Source organism: Papilio machaon, chromosome Z (genome assembly GCF_912999745.1).
Source record: "Papilio machaon chromosome Z, ilPapMach1.1, whole genome shotgun sequence".
NCBI classification, from domain to species: domain Eukaryota; kingdom Metazoa; phylum Arthropoda; class Insecta; order Lepidoptera; family Papilionidae; genus Papilio; species Papilio machaon.
Window position 1 is genome coordinate 7,017,383 of NC_060016.1, and position 24,093 is coordinate 7,041,475.

At 34.2% G+C, this 24,093-nt stretch overlaps 1 protein-coding gene across 1 annotated transcript in view; it reads left to right on the forward strand.

The window, feature by feature from the left end:
- The first annotated feature begins 378 nt into the window (after window positions 1-378).
- Window positions 379-24,093, forward strand: part of LOC106717006 (transcriptional repressor scratch 2-like) — a 28,056-nt gene continuing 4,341 nt past the window's right edge. Inside the window, exon 1 of the mRNA XM_014510692.2 lies at window positions 379-553. Coding sequence (XP_014366178.2) covers window positions 379-553 — 175 coding nt within the window. The remainder of the gene's footprint in view (window positions 554-24,093) is intronic.

The window sequence follows — 24,093 nt, forward strand, 5'->3', positions numbered from 1 at the left end:
ACGCAAAGTAATATAAGTAGTAAAGGTGATTGAGCGCGCTCGAGGTGCATGTGCGAGCGAATGCCTTAGCGCTCCCACTGGTTGATCGCGAGCGGGGTCGCGGTCCCCAAAAGTGTCCCTCTAAGTTGGCGCGGCAAAGTTTGTGCGACGTGGTGTTATCCACCCGCCGCCCACATCGATCGAACCCGCGGCGCGCGCACCACCCTCTGCCGCATATATACCGCGTGCTTGCCGTGCACCTTCCACAACGCAAGAGGACGCGCGCGATAGCCTACAACGCCGCTCGCCCGGGGCGCCGCTCTTTCTCTTTTCTCTCTTTTTCTCTGTTCGTCTGTTTCTCGCTGATGCGGCCGCGCTGAAGCCGATGCAGGCACCGCCATGCCGCGCTGCCTCATGGCCAAGAAGTGGAAGGCGGCTCCTGCGGCGGAGCTGGCCGACGACACGGACGAGGAGATCGACGTGGTGGGCGAGGGGCGCGGCCGGAGTCCCGCGCCTGCCGCCACCGCTCCGGGCCCGTCGCCTCGAGATCCTGAGCCCACGCTCCTTTACAATGGTAAGCATACCGTTTTTAATCACGCTTTGCCCAAGCCACTGAATATAACTGCAGAGAACAGACAGAACTCCCATATCATCACTTGGATCCAGCGACTTCAACTTTCAAGAAGACTAAAAATTCTTCCATTTCTTCCTTTAGCTCAGAAAAGTAGTCCACCAGATAAGCAGTCATCGATTGTACCGGGCCTACGACAGGAGAACACGTGTTTCATTTTGTAACTTAAGTTCATAGCGCAACTCGTAAATCTTTCGCAAATTATGTCATTTCATATTTTATTTTGTTCATCAATGCTTTGCCAGATGCGACCGCCTGCGAATTCATTGTTTTAAAATAATTAGGTATCTACTTGATTTATGTGAGTCAACGATTACACAAATGCTTCGCGCCCGCGACTTTTAACTCAAAATTTGTATCCTTTTATTTTTATAAAACGAAAATAAATCTCATTAGTTTCTAAATAAAACATTAGTAACATCTTGTTAAACTGATTAACTGTGTAAACTGTTTTTCATTAGTTTATACTACTAAATTAACGCTAAAAATATTAAATATAAAATATAATTATAAATAGACATCATGGTTCAATTAACAAAATTATCATATTTAAGTTACAAAAGAACATGTCCATATAATCAGATAAAAATATTTACAATAAAACATAGTAAAAGTCGCTATCGATCGGAATTCAGGATTTCAAAAATAATATAAAACTGAAGCGGAAAAATAAACGCTTGTTGGTAAAAATAATTGGCTGAACATTTTTCACCGATATAAAGCGCTCAAATAAGTTTTTATTCGAAAAGGTTTTTCACCAACGCCACCTGCGGAACTTAATTTCAAAACTTTTTACACGCTATATTGAAATGATTTTAACCACACATCAATTCATTACTTTGATGGAAAAAAAACCCCTTGAGTTTTTTTGGAAAAAGTAGGTAAGTATAGTCTTCAATTTCACATTGAGACACCGTCACAAATGTAAATTCATTAGGCGTTACCCTATTGGCATTATGACATAAGGCTTCAATACAACAGGTAGTACTTGTAGATCGTCGTTAAAGAGAATTGATTAAGTCGCATACTAAGTATCTTTAAGACTATTCTCACAGATAAGCGGATTTCTAAATCTATGCAGAAAATTTTCTGTAATAAAGATTGGAGACTACTAATTAGTGTCTACTTATTGCTTATGTTAAAATTATGATAGCAAAAATCTTCAAATATCTACCGTCGTATCGCCTTCGCTGTCGTTTACGCCGATATTCGTGATATTTGAAAAACACTCATAAAATAGCTGAAACTTACGATACGCTGGCAGAGACGAATTACGCATACGATATACTCGTATATTATAAACCACAGAAATGTGCTATTCCCGTCCGATAGATCTGTATTTTCCAATATGAATTTTTTTAATGAAATAAATACTCACGAGCAAGGGATGGTTATTATTATAAATGGAAAATTAACGTCCAAGATGTGACGCCAACTAAATCAGTCATAAACTGTATGTCCTGATATTGTCTCTACGTTGCTATATCATTTTACGAGGATCTTACTGATTTACGGCACGAGAGACTGTTGTGATTGGATCAAACTTAAACGGGAAGATTTAAACAAACCGAATCGTATTGGACGATTACACATTTAAATTCTTTTTATGTAGCTTTCTGTTATTTTATATCATTTTATAATGTTATAAAACGTAAAACGATCAATCAATTAAATTCGATAAAAATTATGTATGAATCTTATATTTTTAGTAGTTTTCCTATAATAACCGTGTCATAACTGCACAGAAAATGATGTCGATAATTTCTCCGCCATTGTTTTCCTAGAAGTTACAAAAATTCTGATTTTAACCGTTTTTAAAACAATAAATTTATATTTTAAAACAACATGTAAAACACGGATTTTATTAGTTATTATTTATATTAGGTAAGTATTTTAGGTTTCTACCTGCCAAAATGTCTGTACAAAAAACATTGTTTACTATCTGTTTTTTTTTTGAGAGGATGTTGCTACGTAGATTCACTGGCAGTGATAATCAACGATAAAAGATTATAAAACTCAGACAGAGTTTCAGGCCACTCAGATAGACAGGCAAATTTATATAAATTATTATTGGAATTTGGAATGAGCTACTTAAGATATTAACCGAAATTTTACTTATTAGCTCTTTAAAATACAGGTCAAAAAGACTTATTAATTTATTCATTCTTCTCTTAAAAATCATATATGTAATGATAATTAATTAAAAAACATTAATTCCCACTATCTGATTTGTTCTCATAAAAGTATTTTCTTGATAGTATTTATTGGGTTAAAGGTCCTCGCCAACTTTCAATGAAGCACTTGCTACTAAAGAAAGTTTTTATAGGTCCCATTTTACAAAGTTTAATTTGAGAGAGGGGACATTTCTTGCACCAATTGTTAACACTTTCAGAATCGAGAACATAGCTTTACTTTGAAACAAATAAATAGTTTATGTATTAATCTAAATAATAACGAAATAGTCAATTTCTACTCATTATGTTGATTGTTAAGACATGTTTTATTGTTTGACAATTTCAGCTGATAGTAATATAAATAATACATATTGTAAACAGAACACATTATTAAGTACCTATTACAGTGTCTCTATACAGAAACACTAATAGTGCAATGTAAAATCATGATGTGGACAGCGCAGCGGCCGCAAACACCTCGTAGTTAATATAATAATACTCCGTATCAAGTAAATTTTAATTAAACAGACGAGAGACCACGCTTTTTGTCATATGTGATGCATGTTATAGGTATTTCGTTGTTAATCAACGCCACCGATATCTCCCCTAGATATCCCCTTTGCAAATTGGAATTCGGACATGACGTTTTAATTGCACTTGCCATTAGGTAATTCAAAGTGGAAATACGTACGAGTAGCACGCATCGTACTGTATATAGAGAGTACCATTGAGCTTTGAAATGAAACGGTCGAACAACCACACGAAAAGTTGGCCGCAGGGGTTTGTAGGGACGCCGTGTACAGTCGAAGAATTAAATTCGCTTCCCATGATGAGATCGTATATCGAACAGAAATATTTCACCATTATCATAAATGTCTTCTTGTTATCACTTTCAGTCTCTGTCACAAAACAGAGACTGCAATAAGTGTCACAGCAGTGGACATGCACGGTAGAAGCTATATTGCATTGTGAGCATGTTATAAAGCACTTTGCCGAAACGGGTTGGAAATTAATGTCCTTTAATGTACACTCCGTGTCGGAATTTCGTTTGGACAGCAAATCAGATTACAGTCTGCGTTTGAAATTGTTTGAACGAAAATTGTTATAGGACTTCAAATTCTCTGAAATTACCTGTCTCAAACGCTAGGCTTTGTAAAAAAATTTACATTCGGTTGCAGACTAGTTGGTTGCTGGTATATTTCAATTTTGAAAAAATTGCCAAAGTAAAATTTCATACACGCAACCGCACTCGTAGCGCAGCAACATCTTACTCTATCGTAGCATTATTAGTGTCGATGGATTTTTTTCTGCTTATATCTAAATATTGAAAAATTTCTACGTTGTTATATTTACATCAGAAGGTAGTCATTTATTTTATTAAATATGTCATTCGATGCAGGATCTAGTTTTGCCTTTGATGTACTTTGTGGGCGTAGCCGCTAACTTTTTAATCAAAATTAATCTCCTTTATATACGCTCATGTCATCGAAGCATCCGTACCTAGTTCTAATCACAACTTTTCCTTCAAACAACGTTTTTATAACGATATTCTTTTATATTTTCCTTAAATTATATTAAAAATATACCCATTGGTTATTAAATATCTAATTAAATTGATAACATTTTTTTCATCGTCGACAGAATAGACTGTACATTTAAAAAAAAAGTCACTCAGCATTGCCGTATTTTTCCCTTTACACTGACATTTTTAAGTTATAACAATAGGCTTGTCGAAATCAGTGAACTGTAGACTTTTCTACGCGGTGTTTCAACTGTTCGCTTTGAACACAACAAGTTAATCTACGGTCTGTCGAACACTGTTCCGATTTTTTGACACCCAGTGAAAATGTCAACTGAATCTACGAATTACAAAACATAGAATATTCCATTGTATTTAGTACAGTTATAGACTAGATTTTTCTGTGTCCTATTTATGTAAATTTATAAATAGTAATGTATTTATAGGTAAATTAATAAGTGAGAAATAACCTAATTACGCAAACTTTCACGAACATTGTTGAAACGAAGTGTGTAATTTAGACACAAACGATTTTCCAGTTGAAACGTTTTGATTAAACAAACAAACAATATTTACTGGAGTAACGAGTATGGAGTATGCGTCAATCTCGAGTGCAACCAAATTTGAATCTCTTTAATCAGTAGTGCTTTTATTTTCAAAAGGAAAATGTAATTCGGATTTAAAATTTACTGTGAATAAAAGACTGATTGGTTTGCTTTCAACAAAGATTGACAGACACAATCAACGAAAGCTTTCGATTGTGGACATCCAATTAACTTAAAATGTAATACAGACGAAATAAAATAATGAAATAAATGAATATTGCATTCACGCGGAGCGAAAGCGAGATCAATTATGCTCATTTAAGTGCCGACGTTATATCTGAAAACATTTTTTTTCGGCTGGTTCGGCTTTGGAGGTCGTTTCAGTGAAATGAGGGTCACCGCTTGTATATTGATTTTCTGGCTAGCCTGTGCCGGATGTAACCAATTACACCGCGGCGCGGTAGCACTGAGCTACGCGCCTGTGGCCAGATATCTCGCATGTTTTACATATACTACCTACGCGTGCGTTCGCGTCTCACCTTTCTTAACGAGGGCTTCACTAGAGAAACCAATTTAATTTCTAAACAGTCTCCTTACTTGACGTTTTTATGAACAAATTACCTTACTTTTTTGTGGGCGATCGTTAATTGTATCCAAAATAATCATATTCCCATCCAATTGACAAGAGCTGTTATATTAGGAAAAGTTATTTTTATACTTAATATTTTTCCATTTTAAATAGTGATGCTATTAGTAACAAGCGCAAATATACAGCAGTAGATTACTGCCATGTGTGTATTCTGTATATCCGTGCATTCCGTATTCTGAAAATACACGGAGAGTTTTAGACAAAGGACGGTCTAATGGTTACAGATACACCAGCCTAATACAATCCCACAAGACTATACGTTCATTTCATACTATAACAACACCACAGGAAACCTCGTTAACGTAGGGGCGAGCGGGTCCCGGGAGCGCATCGGCCTACTCGAGATATTGTATTTCTAGCCCTTTGATTAAATTGACGCAATCGATTCTTGTGGAAATTTGATACCTATTCATGTTGAAATTTGTATTTTCTAAGCCTACACCTTGTTAACAAGTAGCAATACTTTTATTACATTTACCGACTCGGAAAGAGGAATTTTTTGTCTTTTGCGTCATCTCTTACCTCTCTTACACTATTATTACATTCAACTGTTAAATGTGAGTATATTTTCAACAACTATGAGACTTTGAGAATTTGAGAACTGTGAGACAAAACTTACAAACATTGTTGGTTCGTTTGTTATGAACTAATCATTCTGTTTACAGTATTTCACATTTTTCACGTTACTTTATTACTTTATTATATAGTGAAATAGTTAAAGCACCATGAATATTTCGAAAAAATCTTAAAGCTGTAATTCATACCGTAAATATATCATAAAGAAGTTGAATAGAACATCCATATTTCACGTTTCCAATTCCAATGTGCCTTGAGTTATTTTTAAGAGTTGTTCTTTTACACGAATCAATCTTAACGGCAAGAAGTTACGCTGCGACACAAAGTTAGTGGCAAACGAAATAAATCTTTTAGAAGAGTCTCAAGAGGCCTCGAATGTGAATTCGCCAAAATGTTAGTGTAAGACCACATTACGAAAGACTAAACTGCCTACCTACGCTATAATTGCTTGAAGGATCATTTTTTATTTCTCCTTTCTATAATTTATTTATCTTATAAGTAATTGGTATTTTCTTAATCCATTCCTAAATTGTTATTAGTTATATTGATTTCAGATTACTTTTTACGTTTTATATTTTCATTTACATATGACATAAGACAGGTTAAATAGCAAATCATAATCCTATAAAGAGGTGATAATTTAAAGCATGTTTATGGCTTCGTAGCGTATAGTTTTCAAGTAGGTAATGTTCAAATTTTGCGGGAGGCCGATGGAGCCGCATTCTATGACGTCATTTTGGCGCAATATACATTGTACCACTGCCAGAGCTACCGTGACGAAAACCAAGCGATCTGGCATCGGAATGTATCCAACAGTTATTTCTCACTTTGCTTACATTCGGACACATTTTAACATCGAGTAAGTTAAAATGTGTATTTTTCAAAATAAATTTAAAAGTATATTTTTAATGTAAAAAATAACATGTACTTACATTTTAATAAAAATTTCATCGATTTGTGTCGCCGAGTGATTTTAATAATCGTAAATAGATATTATAGCGAAATATTCAAAACACACGAAACGATATAAAACAAATATTGAAAATGCTAAGAATTGATGAACAATTCTTTTATATAAAGAAGCCATAAATGGTGATAATTGATCACTGAGCATTGTTCGATGTATTGCCACAGAATGTCTGACACTGCAGATGTTTATGCTGTAACAAAGTTACCGCCTACTCGTTTGTGTACATGTAAAAGTAGGTGACAACTTTCATCCGATTATTTTTATATAAGGCCCTTCTACATGTAAGAACGTAAATATTTGCAACTCATCTATTTGATCCATACAGACATAGCGACTACATGGCTAACACGAATTTAAAAAATCAACTGTATAGAATTGGTCGGCCATGTTGGAATTGTAATGACTTTTCCCAAGACGACCTTGACGAACAGGTGGTGAGCGATTGACTTTGGCGTCTAAAAGGACACTATGACGTTAGTCGCTTACCGATTAAAATCTTCGCGTTTCCAAGATTTATGTAGCCTTGTGTAGGAAGAACCTAAATACCAACTGTTGTCTGCGATTTCCAACCGCGTTTATTTCTTCGATGAAAATTTCGTAAATAGATGTCACTTATTACTTTTTTACAATATTAAAAAATATAGATTAAAAACAGTTAATAAGATTACCTGTACACTCACAATATAAAGTAAAATATTCTAAGCTCACTTTTACGTATTGACTATACAGTATCATAACTATTGATCAACATATTGAGGATGAGGGTGATGTTTGTCAGTGGCTTGGTGTTTTCATGCAAGGTAGCTGTCAGCGGGGAAGCCTTTGTGTCGATCGCTAGTGGTCAAATAAAGCGATCCGGTTAGTGAGACGATCGACAAAGGAGAATTTGAGGCGAGCCAACCAGTCTATTGTGAATATCTAAAGTGAGTATCTAAACCTAGTTGCTTCCAATTCTACTTCAATTAAGTAATTATAAATATCAATCGTTGTATTATTAACTTCTTAGTTGGTTTAATAATTAAACTGTAAAGGAATTCCAAATTTTCTTTATGAAAATATGTCACTTGGACTAACCTACATAAAAATTATTAATTAGTATTTTTATCCACAGTATTATACCAAATATTACCAATTCAAGTTGATGTTAGTGATTAATATATCGTTTACTTTGGTAACTAATGTAATTAATAAACACACACCGCTTGACAACCAATAGTCTTAATATCTAAACACCTACGTAAACCAGATAGCTATGGGTACTCGTGATAATAATGAAAAAATATAGGTTATACATTCATTAACGATATAGCCATCCATTAGAAAACCCATTTAATTCCTCTGTGTACTCGTATTTCGTTGAATGTTTCTATTCCGGTTTCGAGTTGTGACATCTGACAAAGGAATTTTCGCTGTATTGTTTTTTATTTTTGGAACACAGTCGCTATTAATCACATAAAGGCTTTGCCCGACGAGATTGAAAGTCAATTGCATTTCATCGCAACGATGCGGAAACATGCAATCTGCGCAGATAAAAAAAAATGCAGTGTCTGTATGTGTATCTCAATAAAATTTTCACATTTCATGTAAATTAACGAGATTTTTTTAAATTTTGTTTGTTTGTCGCTTTGTCTGCCTGTCTGCCTGTCTGTCTGTCCGCAAGTTATTTTTTTTTCGAATTCCCCGAAATTACGAAACGACCGCTGCAAATGGACATTGCAAATGCCTTGCCTACTTACGAAGGGGACGCACAGAAAGAGAAGATTTTCCCTTCTCTTTTCTGTATGGTAGTGGCATTGCACCGGGCGAGACGGCTAATTCGTGCAACAGATATTGTTGCTGACGTCTACCAATGTAGTTCGCGTTTGTTCCCGATGATCTCCAAAATGGGTGGACCAATTTTTACGGGACTTATTTTAGAAAATAGCTGATGTATGGTGAAATAATATCAGATTATTTAATTATTCGAATGATATCGGGGTTTCACAAACTTGCGAATCGATGAAATATTTTTATATTTGTTTCCACGCGGACGGAGCCGTGGGCAACAGCTAGTTTCAAATAAAACTAGACGAGGGACGGTCCGAATGCAGTGTCGACTTGCCTTTGAGGGGATTAACGCAATCCAGCACAATAGCGGCCACTAATAAATTAAACCAGACAGTAAGCCAATGTAATTTTGGTTTGTGTACAAAGCACGCTTACAGTAATTGATATTTGCTAGTCTTTATGATATATGGAACTATTTATTATTAGGATTACATTATAAATAAACAATTATAAAATATTGTTATAATTGAACACAAGATCTTTAAGATTTGATGGGAACCTAATAAGATCCGAATACTAAGCATTTTATTACTGAAAGGGTGAAAAGTATTTGCATTGGTGCAATGGCGATAATACTGATTTATTTCATATATTCGTATAACCCTTCATATTGCCACCAACCTCTTAGAAAATAACTTGCGTAGATGAAGTAAAAGTTTAGATTAATTGTTGATTAAATTCTGAAAATTTTAACATCTGTCTTAGCTACTTGCGCAAGTGCTAACAAAACTATCAGAAACTGTTAAACTTTTAATTTTGCCACCGTTGTTTTATAAACTCAACCTAAGATTTACTCAAGAAGTTGTACAGGTGTGTACCGTGCTCGTGTATCTCTAGTGCTCGGAGATAAGTAGCTTACTCGTATCTCCTTCGTTTACCTCATATCTTCCATCTTATGATGAGAAAGCAGAAGTTTTTTTATTTTATTATACCAGGTAATGGTAAAGTTAATAAGTGTGAACGATAAAAAACAAGAGTTTACCGACGGTCTAATTAAACAAAAAGAACATCCTGAATCATAACATAAAGTTATATTTCAGTTTCAAACGCGTTTCAAAATAACTAACTCGTAGCACTCTTGGTACGAAATTGATTCCCTTAAGGCTTTTAGTATGAAAATTATTCATATGATATAGTGAAATGCAACATAAAATTAAGCGCTCCGATATTAATAATGCAGGATGTTATACGTAGTTCGAGATTTGTCTAAAGCTGTCAGTTGTGTTGGGCCAACTAAATAATTCACTCCTAGCGGAATTCGCGTCTGAAAGGACAAAGTTTAACCGGTTTTGCACGTTTCGCGAGTTCACCTGATTTTACCGTGTTACCTGCGCTTATTTAAAATTTGTACGTGATATTTTAGATGACAAATTATTTATTATGGTTGTACTTTTGTTTACTTATTCACCTCGCAAACTACTGTGTGGAAATTACGCTGGTTTTATACAATACACTGTATAGTTACCTTGTCATCTCTTTTATTTTATTTAATTGACTTTCCGTCGTATATAGTAAATTGAAGAAAGTATTTTACTTTATTGTTTAAAATCTTATCGTCAAACTTTGATTGCCTTGTGAACGAACACTAAAGAATGTAATAGATTCGAATGTTAACTAAAGAATAATAAACTGTTAGAAGAATTCTTTTCCTCCATACAAATATCCAAGAGCGAATATTCCAAAGAAATACTCCTGATTCCGCTACGGTTGAACATGCAGGTATGCAAGCTTGCAACATGGAATAGCAAAAATACTTTGCTCGCTCACCGTTGAAATAGCTAGCTGCGGGTGGTGGAGCTAGTCTGCATATTCCTCGGTCACATTTTACTTCTATCAAAATATCTAACAATTAATTTATTAAATAAGTACATAATTTAAAACGAAATACTAAATCACTCGTGAATGTTAAATGTAATAATTATTTCATGGAGCGAAACAGTATTCTAGAAATTAATAATGTATTTTACTCATTGAAAAGTTCTTTGAAAGGCGGTAAAATATTTATACTTGAAGCCTCAATAAGACTTCCTGACAGATTTTAGCATCCTTTCAGATATTTTAAAAACATATTTCTCTTTGTAAAATGTACCTCAATGAGTAGTTGAAGATATTTTTAAATAGAATTCCATTTTGTCAGTAGAATTAGGATGATTTAACAAATTTGCTGATTGTAACTATTATAATGAAGGATAAATTAATTAATTGCCAAATTAATTCATTCAGTCTTTTTCCAAAATTTAACGTTTTAGTCAGGGTATTCATCAGATATTAAATATTTATAAAATAGTAAAACAAAGATGAGCAAATTGAAAATTACATAAAATTTTAGAAAAACTTAAAAGTGAACCTTTCTGAAATCTGATGAAATTTTATCAAAAATGCATCTAACAAGTTGACAATCAAATGTAAGACAATATTTTACAAAACTCAATATGTAAGCGTCGAGTGACAGTATTGTTTTCCTCTTAAGATCTGACTTGAACTCGGCAAATTGAAAACTTGAGACCCCTTTCATTTCCAGTATCCTCTTTCTACCACAATCTTAAAATGAAATCGAATTTCAATAACCATCACTGGTCTTATTTAATAGAAAACTATTTTAACAGAAGTCTATTCTCGACATGAAAGGCTTATGTTCTTTTCAATGATCTTTTCTTATTTTCCTTCATCATTTTTTTTGTGAGACTTGTAGTTAATGTTTCTCAATAGAAATCGAATATATTTTCATCCGTGCGATCCCAAACAATTCAGTAGTAATAATAAGTTATTTTATCCTAAACGATTAACCAGCGATCACTTCTGTCCCACAAAACCTAAAACTAAATAATAAAAGTTAAAGACATAGGAAAAATTTCATGTTTTAATTTATTTAACCTTCTTTAGAAATACGTTATCCACATTAGCTGCATTGGTTCTCCGTTTGAAGGATTTTTGTAAATTCATTGAATTACACATCTGAAGTATCCATAGTAATTAACCAAAAGTAAATTGAAATTTGCAAACGGTTAAGCCAAACGTGAAATTTGCCAATTAAGCTTCACATCACTCTCGCGTGTAGACCCAATAATGTCTAATTTTGTGCAAACTAACGTTGCAACAGTTTGTGTTTGTAGCGCCCAGTATCTATGTTCTGACCGTAACTCAGGCATTAATGATTTTGCTTTCACACATTTTCCCATTAATTAATCACAGAATTTCAAACTTTAATAAGAAGAATAAGGGTTTTCTATTAAAATGCCAAACTGTTACAGTTTACTGTTACATTAATTACTTTACTTGAAATTGGTATTATGTGGCGAATACTTGTAGTTAATTCTGTGTTTGTGACAAGATACATTTTATAAAAAAAAAGATTACTTAAATCGGGTCATTTGGAGATATTTTAAAACGATGCCTATCTTATCTCATATCTTAAAATTAAAATCTACATTACCACCAAACATGATAGAAACATGAAACTATGATTTTCAAACGATAAGAATTATACAAAGACTAAACCTGGGAGGATAAATTGAGAAATAGGTTGGTGACTCGGACAAGAACTATACGCAAATGTTTTCCGTATTCTCTTTTAGCTAAAGGACAAAGGTGAATAATAACTTAACGAATTCTTACATTTAGTTTTTAAAAACTGTTTCTCTTTTATTCTTCCCATTGCGTTTCATCTTTCCTAGGGGTTTAAAAAATATTTGCAATAGCCTACGTGTCTTTCTATAAGTTCTTTAAACAAATGAGATTTCAATCAATAAAAACCTTGATTCATATTGATTGCACAATAATTTAATCAAGTTATATCCTATATCAGTGCTAGTGTATTAACAATTTATTGCATGCGGCCTCGCGGATGTTAGATTTTAAAATATAGTCAAGGTTCAAAAAGTCGACATCGATTGATAGGCGATAGAAGTTGTATATTTAACGTAAAACAATTGATCAAGTGATCAATAATGACGCATAGATTAAAAAAAGTGCTTACCTTATCAACTCAGTTAATTGGGTTAGCAATCGTTGTACCGTTTTTACCAAACATGTTAGACTCCAAATATAACAAAGGGTGAGAATATGTCGTCAGTTTCGGTAAAAATGTATTTCTAAAAAACAGACGCGGCGCAACACCTGGATACCTTTATTTATATTGTCAATTATAAAAAATACGTTTCACAGGAAAATTAACACCTATGTTCATCAGACAGACACATCATCTCAATCGCCAGTCGTATCGGTCTCTCCGTTCCACTGGATAAAGATGGATGAAGACGAGGGTGTGCACATGCGTTTGCGCGTTCGCTTGTGCACGTAAATAACTCCTGCGTAACTTACTGCTTCCGAATATTGCTAGACGGCCGGAATCGAGAGCGCTAGTTAAATATAGCATCAAAGCCTTTGAAAACCGGCGGCTCCTTGAGCTGGATGTCAGACGCGACAAGCTGAAAGCCCGACCACCTGTGGCTATAATTACGTGAACGGTGTGCTCTCATGTCTGCACTGTACGAGGATTTTTACAAACAAAATTGGCTACATAAGCCACATGCGAGCACATCGACGTCAAAACCGGAGTTAAAGACAGTCGCCGTGGCCGCTATCGGCCGGGATTACATCAACACCTATGTTATCTTTATTTCTGTCTGTTCCTATAAAATAAGATAGGCTTATAGTAAAATAATTTTCATCAGCTAATGTATGGTCCTAGGTACTCGGAACCTACTCAAGTTAGGGGTGACAACGCCATGGTCAACCTCGCTTTCCCGGTGTAGACTACATACTCGTATGTACATATAATTCCTTCGCCGATATGTGCAGGATGCAGCACGATGTTTTCCTTCAACGTAAAAAATCGTCGAATAAATGAACATATGCAATTCAACAATTGAAAAACACATTGGTACATGTATATTTCGGTCCGACACGGTCGAACAACTTTGCCACCGATGCTCCTAGTAATATAATATAAATAAATTAATAAAATGATCAAAATAATGTCTGTTTACAAATTGGTCTCTGTTCTTAAATGTACGAGTAGGTTAAATCTCTTTACATCATATGCTAGTCAAAATTTAAAATTACATAATATTTTCGAAAGTAATTAACATTTTTCAATTTAAAAAATCCATGACATTATTAATATTTAGAAATGATAGTTACATAAAATCTAAACATGGATTTAATTTAAATATAATACATAAAAACTAAAATATGTCATTAAAAGGTGTCTCTTTAGGTAAGGTTCCGAAGATACTGGCAGCGTTCCCCCTTTGAATGGCTAGACTAATTCTTTGTCCGAGGTAGCTGCCAGCTCTTCGGTCTCCTGTGATGTCGACTAAGCTTTTTGCTGTTTTGTTAATAAATACGAGTATGTATGTCTTTTACAGCATTAGCTTACCTTTTCTAAAAGACTGATTTTTTTATTCTTATCTTTTTTATTAAACTAACCGTTTCTGATATGAAAAATTAATAACATACTAGAAAATGCGTTTGGCGTCACATTGTTATTAGTTGACAGTTAAGTTTAAGAAACTGTACAATCAGAAAACTTTATCCGGTGTGATAAATTCATTTGAATAATTTGTCTATACTCAAAACATTTTTAAACAAAAACTCCGTTCTGAATCAATTGCGGAACAATTACGCAAGTACCTCCATCTATTTTAAGTAGATACATACACTTTGAATTGCAATGTAAATATTTAGAAAATCGACCTGAATTTGGCACTGTAATGCTTTGAGGTTATAACAAATTCACAGTCGAACAGAATTTTTGTATGTGCGGTTGAATATCTCCAATCGGGCGATAGAATTTATTGGCTATACTTCAAATAGCGCAAATATTTTACTGATTTCGATAAATTGATTTGTTGTTACATAGTAAGCGGTTTTGTTTTCCAAGGTAGATATTAATTTACATTTAGCAATTTCTTTTTATCCTTCGTCATTTGTATTAATATGATTCTGTATTATTTTTCGGAATATGAAAATATTTCTACAGCGAAATTTCCTATCATTTATAGAAGCCAAGTTTTATTTAAGTACTAGTTGTCACCCGCGACCCTTTCTGTGCGGCTTTAGAAAAAAAAGCTTTATAAGTAGCCAGACTTCCAGACTACGTTCTACAACCGTGCCGAATTTCATCAAGATCCGTTGAGTCGTTCTGTAGATACCTTCAAACAAACATCCATCCATCCATCTAATTCTTATTAGTAACACAAACAGATATTAGTAAGATTAAATTGTTGCGCCATCGAAATTCAGAGATAGTTTAACACTAAAAGCGATCATTAAGAGTGAGTTTTTAAACGAAATAAAAACATCGGTGGCAAATTAAGCTGCCTTTGGCGCAACGCTTCACTCGATTTTATTGCTCTAGCTTTATTACCGCGCCGTGGAAATACTTTCCGAGGGGAATCAATTGCGGTACAACACTACAATATAAAAATATAGAATTAAACACAGTAATTAGAGTTAAAATACAATTTAGTTTGCTTTTAACCTTTTGCATACCTTACATTCCTTATTTTAATATTTACAATGCAATTGTAACATGAATGCAAATCAACAACATATTATAATATTTTAATGTTCCGCAAAGTCCATTAGCTTAAAATTCTCCTATTTATAAAATATCAACATCGTTGAAAACTGCATATTTTATTATCTAAATATATATTTACAATATATTTTAATTTTAAACTTTTGAATAGGAAATACTTCTTCAAGACGCGTTGCGACGACACCAAGAGATCGTCCACATGCTTCGCGTTATTCAATAGAAAGGTGCCACAAATACAATATTCTGGGGAGTTGCGTTACAACAGCATTTAGTTAGGAGCGGCGTCGCATTTGTATTGCTGTCACCGGCAAATAGTGTACGCCGCCGCCCGTTTGTAATTTTCCATGGCAAATCGTAGACTCAGCAAATTGCAGTTTAAACGAATTCGTTCTCAAAAAAAGTGTCATATTGGCGAAAGTAAAATGGACATTTTATAAGAGATCCAGTGATTTCAATGTTCAACAGTCCAATATTATTGCTTCATCCATTGTATTTTTATTCATCTTTACAAAATGTCGACATATATTTCATGAATATGATAACCTCATTCATTTGCCTAGTCCTTACGATTTTCCTTGGGAAAATTACAAACGGGCGACGTACACGATTTGCCGGTGTCATTGCCACCTAAATCGGATCGCTCGAGTGCGGTGAGCCCACGCCCGGGTTCCTAAGCGCTCTACTTAATTCTCAAATTATAGCGGCTCCGGCAGCCGCACACCGCGCCGCCCCGCCCTCGCACCAGCTTTGCGACAGTTCTCGTGTCGGCCGTCCGTTAAATTGTTCACGTTTATCACACTCAAGTGTTCTAGTAATTCTATACGGTAAAAAAATTGAAATAGTTTCAGTACTCACTCTCGTGTCATTTCTTTTTTCACTTCAACATATTTACTTAGACGTTTGTCGTTTAGATATCGTCTTAGAGACAGTCAGCCTTTTGTGTGAGGTTTTTCTTGTATCTAATTTATTCATGCATTAAAAATACTTTTCTTAAAAATCTCACTATAGAGATAAAATAACGCATACCAAAGAATAAAGCAAGAGTCGAATGCTTATAATGACTCGAAAGCACTTATAATAACCTCGTGACGTTGAAAATCCCGCATTTCAATTTACACCTCCAGGTAAAAAATTTAAAATCAGAAAATAAAAATACATAATACAATGATAACCGACATATATATTGAATATATTTAATGTTATTGAGAATATTAAATAAAGAAAGACATGTACGTCGGCACGGCGAAGCGGAATTATGTTTTTGCTGAGGCAATTTTCCTTATGTGACAAAATTTATTTTTACTAACAGATGTTACTAAATTGTCTCCCCGTTCGCGTAGGCACTGGCTGGGACGTGCGTTACACTCATATATATGTACAGACAGATTACCGGGAAAGTGTTCATTGTGGCGTAACGAATCATCGGAGTGTTGAAGAAAAATCATTGTGACTGTTGAAAACAGTTGCTGCGTACGCAAGGAGCAACGGTTACTTGCAAAGCATGCAGAGCTGGAGTGTATGATTATAAGATTGATTGTGTAGAAATTTAGTAAAACTTTTGAGTCCCGAAATACAAAAAACAAGGATCGATTAAAGATTTTTTTTTTCTTTTAATTGTAATTACAATATGGGTTGCCGTGATAATGTGGAAATTCGTACATGAAACAAATGCCAAGTGCAAAGTGATTAGTACGTAGGTAAATAAATAGAAAAACGATGTCAAGCTCAGAGGTGCCTTTTACGATGTTGAAGGAAGAGTGGGTACAGTGTAAAAATGGAGCTCCGGCAACACTTAGAAACTGTCACAAAAGACAATTCGAAAGAGCGGTTGCACTTGTAGTTCGATTGGAAAAGTATTACTACATTGTATTACCCGTGTACGTCGCTTCAGCAATTTATTGGATGAAACAAATTGGTTAGGAATTCAACATAGAAAATATACTTTATTTCCCCTTTTATGGTTTGTGTATGTTATTAAGAGTCTCAGTGGTATAAATAGATTTATAATTTTCTCTCTTAGAGTTATTTTCTATTAGATCAGTTTATTAGGATCTAGCCGTGATATAGCTTAAACCATTTTGTAATACAAAAATAAATATTCACACCCAATCGGTAGCTTCTAAGCTAAGAGCGTTCTAATAAATAAACTTAGGCTTTACTTCGTTCTTTTGATCGTCAAAGAGCGTCAAATCTCTTAATAATATACAGTCATTTACATCTCTGACGTCCTCGTCTTCTCTCCGCTTACACAGAATTTCAAATTAAAATCAAAAAAGCCGTTTTAAGCATGCATGCTCTTTTGCAGTCCTCTGTAAAGGATTTTAGGCAGTTTGAATTAATTATTGTAGCCTTATCGTTTTGGTTAGATATTGGAAGGCGAATATCGTTCTTTTTTAGGTTGACTATTAAATAATAATATCTAAAATATTAAAACTAACAGGGGAGATACAATTCCTCAAAGAGAAGTCAACAAACCAGCCATCTATACTTAAATCTTTCATAAGATTTGGTAAACATGATTTCGGGTTGTAAAGCATTGAAATGGACTTTCAAGTAGTATTTGTTATACGAAGTCGCCGCAGTATTTTTTGTTGTGCAGTTTTAGGTGCCGTATCCATTACGGGGTCCAATGAACTCTAACTTATAATTTCTGTATGCGATTATGTCTTCAATTTACATGTTTCTAATATTATAAATGCAATTATTTGTATGGATAGGGCACAGATATCGAACATAATAACTATTGAAGAACACAAAGGCATTATTAAGTTTTGTTTATTTCCGTGCCGACAGAGGCGCGGGCGACAGGTAGTATTGGTATAATTTGTGTTTCCTTCTCTGTCATTCACCCAGTTTTTCAATAGTTTGTTTTAATATAGACAGCTAACTTTATAGTAAAAACTACAGCAAACCTGCCCCGGCTGCCGGTTGACCTAGAAAGCTGAATCATCCCTCCGTAATAAAGAGCTCGAAATATCGCCTTATTCTTTTCTCACACGCTGCGAAGGATAGAGATAGCTGATACTACTATTAAGGTTGCTACAATGTTACTTGTAAGTACTTCTAACATACTTCCCGTAACACATGTTTAAGACATTTTTAAATTTCCTGCATTATAATAGCAAATTTTCTTCAAATTTCAGATTTACCAAGAAATGTGTATTTAAAGATACATAGACAATTACCACAAAATATATTTGAAAGTTTATTTTATGTAAGTATATATCTTCTCTTAGCGAAGAAATGGCAGTAAGTACGGTGGAAAACGGGCAAGTGTACACTTAATCGTGGGAAAATACGGATGTGGTGCCAGATGCGAGACGGTTCCACTTGCCAGCCCGACTGTACCTCGCGTAGCAATTACCGTTGATGAAGAAATTATAATACTAAAACACTTACAATGACAACCTTAGTCTTTACACTTTGTCACCAAAAAGGATGATTTTGATTTAAGAACTGACAACACAAACAGATGAATGCTGTTTCCGCCGCTCATCCAATGAACTCATCCAATGGCTAGAGGATCGTCGGTCCATTTACAAGCCTCAATACCCTCAAGAATAAGTGTACTTCTTTCCACAAGTTTTTTCCTACATCAATTCGTTTTTAATTGGATTTAATTTTACTTTACTTAATTATTATTAACGCTTTAAAAATTAACCAAAAACATTTTAAGAAATGGGTTGATATTAATGAGATTAATTTACGTTGAAATGCTTTGTCAATGTTTATATTTTTAAAATTAACAAAAAAATCCTATATTAGGTAGTCAATTATATAATATTGAAATTGCTTATGTGAATTTTCAACCGATCTTTGTATATGTATGTATGTTTCATGTTGAGATATATCAGATATAGTTGACCTATTAGTTACATCGTATTTTAGAGTATACGCAAGCCGCAGGGCATCCGACGTACGGAGGTAATTTTTGACGCGGGAGAGCGTGCGCGTTTTGATTAATCGAATTGATTTCTCGTCTCCCATCCGCAACTGTTCAACTGGACCGTTGAAATTGAATTTCATACCAAGTGGACGACACGCAGAATATATCCGAAAACTTACTAATTGGCAAAATTGTTACTTAACTGTTATAAACCGATTTAATATTGACGAACATCAATTTAAAATATAAACTTTGTGTGTAAAATATAAATTTATTGCTATTTTCTAATTTTAATTTACGATGCATAATTTCTACGCACTAGTCTGCTATTGCAAGCATTTTCTCGAAGATTTTCTTCTTAAGCATGCATCCAATTAAAAGGAACGGGCACATGGGATAAGTTATATACAAATTTCTCAGATAACAGAAGGCGTTCTGCGAGATACGACTTCTTTTGTATTCGATCCGACACATTTATTTAATTCATCCCCGATTTGAATTAGAGTGTACCGGTACGGTTTTTTTCTTGTAAAAAAATCGCAACTTTGTTCCTACAGTGAACACGTAATGGCAGTTTTATTGTTCCTCCCGTGCCGCGTTTAGAGCACTCCACGTTTTACGTGATTTTCCATTGTTTCAAACTTTAAAACTGAAATAACAGTGTTTCAAATAAATCTTAATGACGAGAAAAAAGGTAAATTTGTGTCTGAATTCTTCAAGAGCTCAATTTTCGTAGGTCGCTTGCTTTTGAATCAATCTACTTACTTACGAATAGCAAGCGACTGGGTACCATGTGTAGGTACGTCAACAACAACGCTATAGAGGCGTATTCCCCTCTTTGGCGGGGTTATGGTAAACGGGCCTTGGGGGTTAGGGGAGGGGAGGAGAGGGAAGGTAGAGGGTTTGCGGACGGCGGGGAAGGTGAGGGGCAGAGCGCCCCTGGGGTGTGTAGGGGTCGAGATTCAACTGGTGCAATGCGGCGTACCCCTCCGCTCATCCCACTGTCCGGGTTTGTTTTGCTATTGTATCCGCGGCGCACAGTTGGCACGCTACGCGTTGATTTTGTTTTGTACCAGCGCCTTTAATAAGGGTAGCTCCGTCATTATTCAGTTTACTTTTTTTCTTCTATCGTCCGCGACGACAGTTTATTGTGATTGGCTCGTAATTGAGATCCCTGTTTCAATTGCTTCTAATTATGATCAACTATTCCTTCTTCACCATATTTTCTGGATTTAGTAATAGAGGTTAGTATACTAACATATAATTTACACTTGTATTGCGATATATCTTATAAATTACATTTAGAAACCCAATCAAAGTTCCCAGGTCCAAAAAGTGTTAAAATAATTGCTACAAAGTTCGCAGAAATTTAGTGTCGCACCACGTTTTACAAGCTATTATTCAACTACGTCGGTTAGTTCGTTAGTAAGTTTGTTGAAGCGAAGTTTTGCAAGGTTTATTTTACGAAGTAGATCCGCATATCTGAACTACGCCTATAACCTCACACATACTTCTTTAAAATACTTAATCCGTGAAATTATTATCTAATTTAGAGATTTAATTATTTAAAATAATAATCTTGAAAGTCAATGATTTAATGACGGTTTTCTTACATAAGATACACCTTTGATAAATAAGTAAAATTTCGTCTGTAACAGCAAAGTCTTAAGTTTTTTAATGAAACAATTTCCATGAATTTTCTTTATTTAAAAAAAAAGTAATAACAATAATAATAAAAATTAGTTTCGATTGAAAAATGGATTTGAAAACTTATAACAGACGCCGTTAGTGCTCACACTTCAAAATAACTACGTTACGTAAAATCACTAGTAACAGCTTCTTATAAAACAACTAGCTTTTTCCCGCGACTCCGTCCGCGCGAAATAAAAAATAGAAAATGGGGTAAAAATTATCCTATGTCCGTTTCCTAGTCTAAGCTACCTGCCCACCAATTTTCAGTCAAATCGATTCAGCCGTTCTTGAGTTATAAATGGTGTAACTAACACGACTTTCTTTTATATATATAGATAGATAGATGAGACCTAACATTTTACTACATATATCAAAAACAGCTGATAGAAAAACATTAATAAATGAAGTAATAATTTTTCACTGATTTAGAACGAAACTTATAGTTAAAGCAACTAATAAAATAATACCGTAACTAACAATTAACATAGGCGGAGGAATATATAAACATGTTGAGTGTCTGTATGTGAAATCTACAAATTTAATATGTATTTAATAAGTCTACGTTACTTAGTTACTGTAAAGTTTACTGAAAAACAAAACAGTTGAAAGGTAAAAATCGTTATATACGAATAAACTTTAATACCTCTATCACCAACCTTTCATTCTCTTTGTCTCTCCCTATTTTTTTAAAGTTGTTTGAGTATATTTATAATTAGCTGTGGACGCGACTTCGTCCGTGTGTTACGAACTTTGAATGTCATATTTATTTATATCAAATTAACAGCCTAAAAAATAAATTTAAATCTGCTAAGTTTAAAAATTAAGATACTACCATAAAATGTCTACCCCTTACAACCCCTTTGCGTTAAAAAGTAGTCAAATCCTTTCTCAGGCCCTAGACTATCTGTGCACCGAAATTCATTTAAATCAGTTCAGTAGTTTTGGGTGAAGGGCGAGATAGATAGACAGACACAGTTACTTTCGCATTTATAATATTTATAAGTAAGGATTAGAATTAGGTTGTGAATAAATACTAATGAAAGGATTTATTCTTTTGTCTGATAAATGTATCGAACGAACTAGTAAGTTCAATCATCCTTAAGTTCCTAAATAAAATCGATGGGAATATTCGTTAAAAAAAATAATTCGCATACAAAATAAAAAAATGCAGCAAAAACAATTTGATAATGACAACGAAAACATGAACAATCATTCATAAAGCTGTATGAAGCCCGTCAGGGTTCAGTTCTGTAAATACACCCATTGTGAGTACGCAAATACTTTTGAGGAACAAATGTTCAGAATTTCAAAGTTGAAGCATTTTATGTAAACAACATGTTGAACTTGCGCTCTCGCGGCGCGGAGCAACCGCTCAACTTAAATATGTATATATTTTATATACTCGTAGATGTGCGAGACGTGAACCGCTCTGAACTGCATTAGCATTTTAAACACGACTACATATATGTATTTTCTATTTAAAGGAAGAGAGAAGAGATTGTTTATATGATAAAACTCATGTTTGCCCGTCTGAGAAGAATTCAATAAAATACGTAAAATTATGTATTACAGCTATAAAGGAATTTATTCCTTTGTAAGGCAATGTTCAAATATACTCGTACTATCAAATTCTGTTCAATCGGACAGTTTGAAATTCATTCAAAGTTATCACGTTCGGAATATGCAAACATAAAACTGTGATAGGAAATGTTACAAAAAACATGTTATACCGAAGTTAATTGGGTTTCGGGGTCACTAAAAACCCAAATGCTAAAGCAATATTCGTTTTTAATTGAATAAAATCCGAGTTACGTCACCTGTGGAAAAGATAGGTATTTTGCAATTGCTATGGTATTTGCAACTGTAAGTAGTTTGTGTGTTACCTTACACAGCCTTTATGTTAGTTAATCTTGTTTACCAATTTCAATAAAAAGGTAAATTATTCATGAGTTTTTATCTATGACTAGCTTTTACCCGCGACTCCGTCCGCGCAGAATAAAAAAAAATTGAAAACGGGGTAAAACTTATCCTATGTCCTTTTCCTGGTTCTAAGCTACCTGCCCACCAATTTTCAGTCAAATCGATTCAGCCGTTCTTGAGTTATAAATGGTGTAACTAACACAACTTTCTTTTATATATATATAGATATAATAATGATAATAAATTAAAAACGTAATAATAAAAATAGTGATAATAAAACACGTAAAATGCAAATGAATTTGCACTTATTATTGAGCAGTACAACAACTAACAGAATTCGGTAAACAACACATGCAAACCTATTAAAACTCCATAATTGATTTTCGATGATAAAGGCCGGCCGACGATTGTTTTGCAAATTCGTCAATTTATTTAATACAGAGTGTACAGTTGCCAGAATTTTACAATTTAAAATACACAAGCTTTTAATTTTCAAATTAGTATACTTTTAAATTTGTACGAAGTTTCTTCCACGCTGGTAGATATGTAACAAAGATTTAAAGCTTAATGAAAATCATAATTTTAGTGTCTCGTAATAATATTTTTGTCTCTGAAACGGTTTATATAAAACAATTAACGCTTGCATGAACATTAATTTAGATATTGCTTTGTTCCAAGACGAAGATTCAACTTTGAATAAAGTAACGTAAGAGGAATTGTGGCAAATAATTTTCAAGAATATATTTCTCTTAAAGCCTACAGTAAAGCCGCTTACCTTCGACGCGTGCTAGAAATACCGAGCGCATACATACACGATCAGTTACATTGAAAAAGCTATGAAATCTAGAAGTTTAATGTTCTAACAGAAGTAGTTACCACTATATAGGCGAGTGAATAAAAAGTCTGAATACAACAGAGTTTCGGGCAATGGCAGACAAAGCGACAAGAGGTCCGTTCCATTTCAAATTTTCCTTCTTTTCAACGAAAGTTTCGTTCATTTTTCATCAGGGTGGGCTCGATAAAAACGACTATTACGCTTAAGCGCCTACTGAAAGGGCATTAGCCTGTCTTTTTCGGCAAATTTTGAGAAAGGAAGACATAATATTCACAATGGCGGACTTCAATTATTTCTTTCGTATTTTACTTTTCGTATATTCAATTTTGCCTGATTGATAGATGGG